Here is an 11,654-nt window from a genome sequence, read left to right on the forward strand (position 1 = left end):
CGATGAGGGGCAAGTGATTTGAAGTCAGCGACCTTAACCACTCGGCCACGGAGGCCCCTGCCGCTTTTGAATAAAAGATAACATCTAAATGCACAATAATATGATAATGATGACAGCTATGTATTTTAACATTACTTCCCTGCATTGCCTACGTATTTCATTAAAGTTAAGGTTTTAGAATAAAGCATTGTGTAAAGAATTGTGTGAAACTTTATTTAGCACAACATTGGAGAAAAAGGTACAATGTGAATGTTCATTCTAAAATATCAGGATATATCCCTCTCGCATTTTATAGTTATCTCCATTCTTTATCAAACCCAAACACACAAAGTTCACCTTGACTTATTTGATATAATAAATGTAATCAGTGCAGTGCTTTTTAATTATTTTAATAACATATGAAACCAAGAAACAAAAGCATATTTTTGTTTTTTTTTACCTCCCTTGTTTTGTTTTTGCCATTTTATACATATGCTTTTAAATGGCAAAAAGTACATTATAAGACAGACAACATGGTTTATTTTGACATTTTTCCATGTAATGTAAGTGTTTTGCAGAAGTAGCAACTTATAGCAACTTATTACAAGAGATTTTTCTCCCTTGAGCACAGCACAAATAAATCCATCTAAAAGTCACAAGATAGAGTTTTATGGTCCATTTGAACTTGTTTAACACATTAACATTTTTGTATTATACAAAGTTCAAACATCACATTTTAGAGAAATTTAAATTATAAGATAATGGAAAATAACGTCGCCATTTTGAAATCAAGATGACCTCATAATTAATGATAGTAACATGTTACCAATTGATTTTGAGAGACTGTGTGGTTAAACTTTCCTAGTAAAACAACGTCGTAAAATGTAGTAAAATGAAAAAATGTTTTCCTACATGGGCATAAGAAAATAAAATTTAAGCGTTATTTTTTCAAATGAACACATAGATTCATTTTGTATTTTGTATCGTCTAAGGCGTTTAAAATCATTTTTTACATATAGGTCTGCCTTTGCAAATAACCACGTGGAATTCTCTTCTTTTATCTATCACAGTATTTTTTTCTGGAAATATCTCTCAAAGCATTTGACACAGTTTTCTAGTTCAAGATGTTTGTTGACCAGTGGAGAAGACTTAATGTAGGACGCAAACCCCGTCATGTAACCATTTACGATTTTGATATCGGCTGTATTTGGATTTTCAGTACAGCTAATGTCCTCAACCGACTGGAGCATTGCTTCGATTTCGATTAGAAAGTGTTCACAAGGGAACTTAAAATCTTTGCTGTCCATTATGTTATGGTCTTTGATGAAAATACTGGGGATATGTAACTCGAATTTGTCACCTCGCATAAGAAAGCGAACCAAACGGCTGAATTCAATTTTCTCTTCGGTTTTTCTGGTGAAAAGGTAATGAAGACAGGTTGCCACTAGTTTTTTGAAACACATTGCTAAATTTGCAGTTTCTTTACAGTAACACGCATGTTTTAGAACAAGTGTTTTCCATGCGTATGAAGACATGAAACTGTACCCTCCTCCACTACTGAAAATGTATTTCAATAGCTTGTAGCACTCCCGATGGTGCTTACTTAAACCGCGAACGAGTTCCACTTCGGTTTCGGTAAAAGTAAGACGGAAACACAAGACACACGACGTACATGAAACGGGCTCGTGACATGGAATTAGCATGAACTTGCCATGTGCTTCAATTTTCTTCCAGAAGTCGGCATGGAAAGTATCATCTTTCTTAATTATGTCTTCGGAAAGATCCACTTCGAATGCTGGAGTAATGTCAACATTAATTGTTATTTTCTTTCCTCTGCGGCTGTGGGGTTCCCATAGAAACTGTGGAGTAAAAGCGGGTCCATGCTTTTGTATGTTTTTGTTGACAAGCATCCGACCTGTCTGTCTAGAACAAAACAGATCGTCCTTTAAGTATTTGATTATTTCCCCAACCTCGTACATAAAGGCATTTCCTAACGTATCAAAATACCCTGGGAAAATGCCCGAAAATCCATGAGTAAAAGCCCCCTGTAAATAGTCACCATAAAGCCATTTTTTCCATATCCTTTGCAACTGGGGATCTGTTACTTTTATATGCGCATATCCCCTATTCTGCTCACAGCTCCTATTTACTTCTACTCCTTTTTGGTCAAGAACAACAAGATAGTCGAACTCATCGGGACTTCCAACTTTTGTTCCTTCTGCCATACTTCCTACTTTGACCAGACGCGAGAATGGAAGCCATATTACGTTTGAACTGACTGCCGCCACTATGATCCCTACTAAATATTCAACAGCAAATATTATATCTGTAACTTCATCACTAGATATTTGGAAGTCTATGCGTTTTTTCAGTATATCGCGAAAGAAATACGTCAGTTTACAATTCTTTTCTTCTTCCAAAACATTATCCTCTTCATATCTAGCTGTCTCTTGCCTAGCTTTCTCAGCCATCAACGACCTTTAAATAGACCGTAGAAATTAAACTTCAAATTCTATATAGATTCTCCGTAAGGGTATAGATTCCTGAAATTATAGTAAAATAATTACAATGTATTACCGATTATGTTTAATCAAACTGCGAATTTTATTGGTCGCAAAAACTTCAGACTTAATGATTTACCCCAAGAGAGGCCATGTTAAAGACAAACAGAATTAAATCTAAAAGCGGTACAATTCGAGATCTGCTGTGCAAATGATTTAAAATATATATAACGTGTAAGGTTCGCTCCCTGACCGCCTAATTCAAAAGACGTGAAAAATCGCTTTGCGCTCAACATTAAGAGGATAGTTTAGGACTTGTCAATCCGGTGTCTGTATAATGTGACTGGGTTGGGTATCCTTACTGATTAAAGTCGATACGTCCGTTTTTTTTGAAAGACAATAATATTTTTAATTAAGTCAATACAAAATATGAACGTTTTACTTATAATTAGTTCTTGTTTAGAGCACAAATAAACCTAAACATTTGACTTACCGGCAAGACATCTACGAACAAATATTTTTAAAACGAAACAACACACCTTGATGTTTTTATTTAAGATGCGTAATATTACAAATTGGATGACCTAGAAGAAAACACAGATATCAGATAAAGTGACGACGATCAATGTTTGCGCATAGTACATGTTTTTTTATCTATTATCTCATGGACTATATTCTTTTATCAAAACAGCTGTATAGATCATTTAAAATTAAAATCTCTACGAGCTAAATAATTGCGACTGTGATTGTGCGTTCTATATTGCATGTTTAACTAGGAGTTGAGTTTAGGTTTACTGCGCATAGAGGGTACTAGTATATTTGGTCAGGCTATTTACCTCCTTCTTGTACCGTAAATTAAATTCCGATGGACTTATGAATTTCTTTATCCCAGTATAAAACGATAGTAACAAGCACTTTCAAAGCTCCCAAAAAGTGGTACCCGCTGTGTTCTTTTGCCTGTTTCCTCCTTATCTACTTGCTTTACTTTATCTATGTATTATTGGGCAATTACAAATTGTTTACACATTTATACATTCATTATTGTTTCATATCGTTTCGGGGAAGCCTAGGTTTTGGAAGATGACTGCTCCTACAGAATCTTTTTTCTTACTTATTTTCTATTTTAAGGAAACAAAACATGATGACGTAATAAGATCACAAATATTTATTCTTTTGCTTTCACATATTTTTGTGAAGACTTTTTAGCTATAAAACGCAACACAAACAATCAGCTTATTTCAGTTAAGCCGCTATTCTTCTAGGAATTATTTAACTCATCAACTAAAACTAAACTCATCAACATTTAAAAAAAAAAAGAAAAAAAAAAAAGAAAAAGAAAAAAAAAAGAAAAATAAAACACAGAATGCGACCGGGTAGTGAACTTTATTTGAGCTGAGCACTATGTTACTCATGTATATACAATTTTTGAGTAAATCATTTAAGTTATAAAGGTCATTTTCTGAAATCATTTGGATAACGGTATAACTAGCATACTGCAGACGACTATATGAGATAGGATTCAGCTTGGGATACACCTCTTTTACTGAAGTCATTTCGTTATCGCCTTTCACAAAGCGATACATGTAATACTTTCCTAGCTATGTTCTTTATGTCCGTTTAAAGTCAAGCTTAATGGTATTCATAACTTTTTCTTTAGATGTCTTTATGGACATCAATACACACGCAACCCTTTTGTTATAGTCTACAGTTCTCTCTGAAAGGCAGAACCGTGCCAACAAGACAAACAGACAAACACATGGAGATATAGAAAGAACGAGACCTATTAAAAGAAGTAGGTCGCAACAGCGTCAAAACCGTTTCTTTCTAACAACATGTTTTTTTTTTTTTTTTTTTAGATGAACGTTCAAGTAAAAATGATATTCTGAAGAACAAATTTGTAGACGTAACACTTTTACATTCTACAAAACGCAGCTTTATATAAAGAAGCATACAGGCTTGAAATAAAGAGTATAAAGAAATTTATATCTTACTTTAAATTTCTTTTATTTACATAAATATATATACAATATATTTTACGATTTTTTTCACATGTATTCGCAGTCATGAAATGGTTGCCGGATCTGAGCAAGGACAGTAATATCATTATAATATGGCCTCACTGAAGTATTGTTTGTAACATTCCAAACATTTTGTCAATTCTGTGTTGCTTTTGACAAAAGGTAGGAATTTCGGCAGAGGTAATGTTGACACGTATGGCTCAGCACCAGTGACGCGGCTGTTTACAATTTTCAGGCTTCTGTCATCTACTTCTGTAGTTTCTCTGCAGCTTATACCTTCAATCGATTATTTCTATTTCCTGCAAAAATTGTCCACAAGGAAACTTATAATCTTTGCTGTCAAGAATATTGTGCTCTTTAAAAAAGACGCTAGGAATGTTCAACACAAATTTCTCTCCTGGCATAAAGACACGCGCTATTCGGCTAAGTTCAATTTTCTCTTCCGTTTTCCTGTTAAACATATAATGCAAAGATGAGGCCACCAACTGTTTGAAACACACTGCTAAATTCTCAGTCTCATCACAATGAGAGCTGTGTTTCAGGACAAGTGTTTTCCAAGCATAAGATGGGAAAATGTATAACCATGACGACTGTTGAAAATATATTTCAAGAGTTTGTAGCAATCTTTGTGATGCTGACTTAAACTCCGAACCAATTCAACCTCGCTTAGAGTAAAAGCCAAGCAGAAGCACTGCCTGGCTTCACAGGATGCGTTATTACGGCATGAAATAAGCAGACATTTGCCATGTTCCTCTACCTTCGAAAAGAAGCGTAGATCAAACGTATCTTTGGCAGAAATGATATCAGTTGATATGTCTATCTCAATGGCTGGGGTAATGTCAACACCCATGGTAATTTTCTCACCAGAACGCTTGGATTTCCAAACGAATTTTGGCGTAAAGGCCGGTCCATGCTTTTTTACATCACAGATGAAAATTGTCTCCGATTTCATTTCACCAATATTCGTTTTACATACAAGTCGTTCATCGTAATCCTGTAAAACATTGGATACTTCTTGCTGAAATGCATTTCCCAAAGTATCAAAATAATTGCTCAGCATATCTGAATCGCCCCTGGTGAAATCACTTTTTAGATATTCACCGTCCATCCATTTTCCCCATATGGTTCGCAAGTATGGGTCAGTGATTTTGGCATGTGCATATCCTCTTCTATTCTCGCATGTACGTTCAACTTCTATCCCACTTTGTTCTATCTTAAGAACAGTCAGGTAATCGAACTCATTAGGTTGACATACACTAGTACCTTCCGTCATGCTTCCTACTCTTACAACACGGGAAAATGAAAGCCATGCAACCTTTGAAGTAATCTTTGCCACCAGTGTTTCTACCAAAAAGTCCACACTTGATATGATATAATGTCCTTTATTTCGTCCCTTGTGACGCGGAAATTAATTCTTCTTTTAAGAAGGTTATGGAAATATTCGGTTAGCCTGTAGTTCTTTTCTTCTTCAGACTTTCTTTTGGACATTTTGATACCTTTTGACTCTCCTTGATCCTTTCCTTTTTTCTTCTCATCAACTTCGAAGTTCTTTTCTATAAAAAAGGAGAATTACGTCGTATTATTACAACTCATTGATATAAATAGTCAAATAACATACATTTATAAGTGTTTGACATTTTACAAAAATATAACAGGTGATTTGCGTTATTCTAACCTGATATTGACATTAAAGTGCAAAAACTATTGTCTGAAAAATATCCATACAGTATTTTATCGCTGAAGCTTTTGGTCTTTATTATTCATACAGATTCGGTTTGGGTCTGTAATTGAGAGGTAATGAAACAGGCAACATCCCTCATGCGCTTTTCTTACGTTTTTACACGGATATGCTTTAATCAAATAAAGCAACTCAATATTACAATCTATGTCGAATAAACTGTTTACCTGTCGGCAATATGTTCGCAGCTGTTAAATCTAACAAAACACCATAGCAACAAAACCTTGTTATGACATATCCCAGCCAGCATTCTATATCGGCCCGATATCAATCCGACGTCGTTGTCTATAACGGCCCGATATCGGCTTCAATATCGGCTGCAAATAGGAATGATGTCGGCCCGACGTCGAAATAGTGTGACACGCAGTGCTTCAAAGTTTTCTTCAAATATACACTTTATAAATTCTCAGAATAATTTACTTGAGAACAGATGTGTCTCGCATCATGTGTATGATGGTTATTTGATTTTATTGATATAATATTTTTATTTATTTTATATATTATATACTACATGTTTTATACAGTTACGTACGTTTTCTGTATATTCTTAACACTATTAAAATTGTTCAATTAGAATTTTAAACATATTTATATTTTCATTTTTTTTAAATATAAATATTTCTACGGCGGCATTCTACCTAAAATAAAAATGCATCATAATTATAACCTCCCTTTATTACATATAAAATTTTGATAAATACCGTCTACAAATTTTGTTTGGAACCTAGTTTGTTTAATTCTGGCATACATCATATTTGCTTAATAAATTAGCACAAATTAACATAAACAATTAGATTACTTTTTCACGTTTATCAATAATATTTTGAAAAATATAGCTATATTAGAGAATCCAATATCGGTCCGATGTCAATCCGACTTACGAAATAGTTACACTGATGGATGTCGATCTACCGATTTCAATATTTTGCGGCAATTCAACGGTCCGATCTCGGCGATATATGATCATTTTGTGTCGATTCGCCGTAAAACCTAACTCACTCACTCACTCACTCCTCACAACGGCCCGACGTCAGTCCTATATCGGCACATTTTGCCGACATTCCGACATTATACCTATATCGGGCCGATATAGTCATGCTGGCTGGGATGTCAGTATATACGTTAACTTTACTGTACATTCGCACATATAAAGCAAAAACTTAGATGTAAATGTATGCCTTTAGATACTTTAATATTCGTAAGTTATTCCAACATTATTCTACTAAAAAGATAACGATGAAGGAAGAGTTTATAAGTTGTTTGTGTCACAGATGACTTCTTTTCTGGGTTAAGTGCTATATGAACTGTACATCGTTCATCAGGAGTTCGTTGACCTACTTGGCATTGTACTTTTTTGCTCGTCAATTTACATTTTGTTGATGTTGTGAAGTATTGTCGCGGTAAAATGCGGCAGTTTAAATTATGCTTCATGCGATGTAGAGACCAACAGACACCTTTTAAACATGAAATATAACAATATGCTAAGTGTTTGAAAACGTGTTCCCTGATTTGCATAACGGTAGTCGTCACTTGTTTTGTCCTAATATGTATATGTAACATAGTCAACAAAGCGATTAGATTAATTGGCATGGTTAAGAGTACTTTCAGGTCTCTAAATAAAGAAATGTTTTTAACTCTGTATAAATCTTTAATCCGTTCAATATTGGACTATGGTGGTAGTGTATGGAATCCATCATTACAACTTCGTGCAACACGTTTAGTACTAGAATTAAAGGAATGAAATGTCATGATAAACTTATAGCCTTGAATTTACTAACGTTATATTACAGGTGTCATCGTTATAATTTGATCCAGCTGATTAAATGGTCATGAACATTTTGAAGGGGAAAAGTTTGTTGAATTCAATGACAATTGTACTCGAATTCGCATAAATATTGGAGCAACTTATATTTCAAAATATATAAGGACTTCCTCTTCCCTTTCTTTATAAACGGATACTCGTAAATGATGATGAGATAGCTTTGGCAGTCTTTTATATTAGCTATAAATATCATATTGATAAATTTGTTTTGTAAATGCTTTAGCAATGGTTTTAACATGCAAATAATAGTTCGATTTGATGCAGTTTTGTGCAAATTAGGCATGTCGCTAAGAAAAGATTTACCCAAACAACTTTGTATTTAAGACCTTTTTCGATCTTATACTATAAAAGAATATCTGACTCTGTATACAGCAACACTGTAGAGTAGATAGCACCTTGTCATTTTACCAGAAGCTACTCTCTGCCTGTAGTCTGTTGTTAAACTTTTTACCCTTTTCTTTCTTGTTTTGTAAGTGTTACTATTGCAGATATTTCTATATAACAAACTATCTTTAAGTATGAAAAAGTATTTATCAGTATTTCAAATACATGTACTCATACGTATCGGACAATTTTGCTTCCGTCCTCAAGTAAGTACAAGGAAATTCATTGATGTAAGCACCAAAGACGCCGCCAAGTGCTGTGTCTGAAGTACATTTACTGCAATATGAAAAATTACCTAATCATTACTGTGTTAGACTGACTGGTTACAAATGGTCAACATTAGCACGTAATACAATATATGTTATAAACTGTTAAAAACAGTCAAGAATAAACATGATAAAGAAGTATTACCATGCAATACAAATACTTTACCTCAATGACCTTGACATTGCGAGTTGGCGGTCTTACGTTTACAAAATTAAAGTTATTATTTCATCTATTCAGCTAAGGTCAGCACCTGTGGAAAGTTCTTATATGCAGGTGCATGTGTATGAAGTTCACATAAATGCAGTATGTTTGGAAATGAGGATATGCTGAAAATTAATTATTTCAAAGTCGTGGTTCATAGAAACCAAAAATTTTTTTTACTATCATTTTCTATTCACTGATAAAGTTTCATAGACCTGACCTTAGTCACCTACATTTCAGATTATACACAGTATTTTGCTGTTTCCGTTGCCAAAGTAACCAAACTTTTTGTCCAAGAAAAGAATGATATAACATGCATAAACTTTATATTGCCCCTACACACAAAGCAAATGTCATGAACCTTTCTTATATACTTTTGGAATATCATAGAATTCAGTTTTATTTTTCGGACGAACCGTGAACCTGAAGTCCTCTTTGGTTGAACCAAAAGGTTACAAGAAATATGTCAGTGTCTGGTTACAGGAAATTTAGCAAGCATAATAACTGTGGTATAAATGCCATTGTTATCAGGTAAGTAGGTTATACTAAGGTCAGAAATAGAAAACTTGACTTACAGTAACCTCCCTTATCAATAAATCGGATCAACATTTTGACGAATTTTTAAATAAAAAAAAATCTGCTCTTCAAATAAGGAGAGGAATGACAAATAACATTGTTTTATATCACATGATAATTTGCATAACATACATTTTTGATGTACATTTTGCCATTTTTTGTTTATTCACTAAAATCCATTGTGCAATATCGTGGGTCCTTTAACACATTATTCACTGTGTTCTATTTATCGTTTTGAAACTATTCATAACTACCTTTACATGGTCCAAAATAAAAGTGTATCCCAGATACTCGACGCCGCCTCCTGGCGGCGTCGAATGAGCGCTTGCAATTTTCGCTGAGTACTAGGTACAGGTGAGTACTGCAGGTGAGTACTGCATTACGAGTACAAGTACAAATACGAGTACAAGTACAATCAAAGCCCTGAGAGGACTGTAGGGAAGCGTAGCTTTTATCAGAGAAATCATACAAGAAATAATTCCATCATTTTGCAATATTTCACTAAATGCTTCCAGGTTTTTGAACTCGTTGAACCCAAAAAGTAATCCACATCCAGACCAAAGTCGGTAAAAGTTATTCCAATCATAATTTTTGACTTGACTCTAGATCTAATAGGGAACTAATGTCTCTATGTATGGAATCTGATCATCAATAAAAACAGACGAAGGCTTAAAAAGGTATTAGGCCCATAATAGAGTACATCCTTTTTTAAGAGTATTCAATTCCTACCATATACCTACTTTGACTGCAATCAATTCCTACCATATACCTACTTTGACTGCAATTTTCAAGGGGGTGGGTGGGGGGGGGAGGGGGGGTGGAGTAGCTTCAAGCCCCTCTGGGACCAAATTTTTTTTTCTTATTTTCGTTTTTTTCTAATAAGGTTTTACTTCTTTCAAGACTAATTATTGATTTATTGTTACAAAAGTGGAAAATGTTCATTTGATAAGCGATGTCTTGCTATTCAAAGCGAATTTACCTCCGAAACAGAAGGGATAGAGTTAGACATCTTTAAAAATACTGAGTTACATGCGGTAAAAGTTCTCTATTTTACCTTCATCCTATAGATTTTATATTGTGGAAGAAATATAGGTAGGTTTTACTTCTGCCCAAAAAGGTTGAAGTGAGCAAAATTCAAAACAGACCCGCATGATTCGATCTTAACTTTTCAATGTTGGAATTAGAATTCTGTCTCATTAAATCCCTTTACTTGAGGCACCCTAGAAAAAATGATATTGACAGTTTTATTTTAAGTTTTATAACTGTTTACCAACAGTTTGATGTTTCTTTTATAAAAAATAATGGTATAATGAATTCTAATGAATCAAAATTGCAACACAGTGCGAAACACGGTCATTTTTAAGAATATATCAAGCAAATGACATTTTGTAAACATTACTGTGAGGGGTTTAATACCTTAACCTCGACACCAAAATCAGTACAGATTGTTTATGTCTTTGGCAAGGTTCTAAGATAATCAAACGGGATAGACTGAAAGCAGGTTCGACAGGCAATCATGGCAGGATCTTCCAAAGTGAGATGTCAATGCATAAAACCAAGAGAACAAAGAGAGAAAATGATAAAATATTTATTTTCTAAACTGTGTAACAATTTTTGTAAAAATCTTACAAACCTGTTTAACACATTTTTAAAGGTCTTACAAAACTGGGTAACAAATTTTATAGTAAGATTAAAAATTCAGTATGTTGAAGGACCAATATTTTCTACATGTCAAGAAATCCAACTGATTCACTTAATAGTATTGTGTGCGCACTTGAAAATAATTGGGCCAGACTAGCAGCATATGAACAAAATACCACAAGAGGGTTGGCAAGAGTAGCATCATATTAGTAATATATAAGAAAAGGGCCCCAATTGTAATTTTAATTATGAGTGACTACTACTTTTTTGCAAATACAAATGTACTTGATAAAAAATCTATATCCGCGATTTTCACGTTATAAAGATTGGTGCTACCGACGACTTATATTTTTAGCGGATTAATATATGTTTTTCGTGTCATTCGCCTTGGTTACACGACACATATTTACCGAGTAATTAAAGTAGTTTAACGCGTAGACAAAAATCAACACATTCATAAAACGTATAGGTGTATCCAATCAAAACCACATTCTTATTTAAAAATTAATTTGTGTTCACTTTTATTG

At 33.9% G+C, this 11,654-nt stretch overlaps 1 protein-coding gene across 2 annotated transcripts; it reads right to left on the minus strand.

Moving 5' to 3' along the window:
* Positions 1–373: 373 nt before the first annotated feature.
* LOC128548671 (uncharacterized) lies at positions 374–3,153 on the minus strand. 2 transcript variants are annotated; one of them, XM_053524027.1, is made up of 2 exons: positions 2,974–3,153; positions 374–2,457 (listed from the first exon to the last, which is right to left on the minus strand). In XM_053524027.1, the coding sequence occupies exons 1-2, from the start codon at positions 2,982–2,984 to the stop codon at positions 1,044–1,046; spliced, it is 1,425 nt and encodes a 474-aa protein (XP_053380002.1). In that variant the 5' UTR covers positions 2,985–3,153; the 3' UTR covers positions 374–1,043. The 2 variants fall into 2 exon arrangements, with proteins under 2 accessions (XP_053380002.1, XP_053380003.1); XM_053524028.1 differs by having other exon boundaries at positions 374–2,522; positions 2,974–3,151.
* Between the last annotated feature and the right edge of the window lie 8,501 nt (positions 3,154–11,654).

The sequence above is a fragment of the Mercenaria mercenaria genome, chromosome 15, assembly GCF_021730395.1.
Source record: "Mercenaria mercenaria strain notata chromosome 15, MADL_Memer_1, whole genome shotgun sequence".
Classification (NCBI taxonomy): domain Eukaryota; kingdom Metazoa; phylum Mollusca; class Bivalvia; order Venerida; family Veneridae; genus Mercenaria; species Mercenaria mercenaria.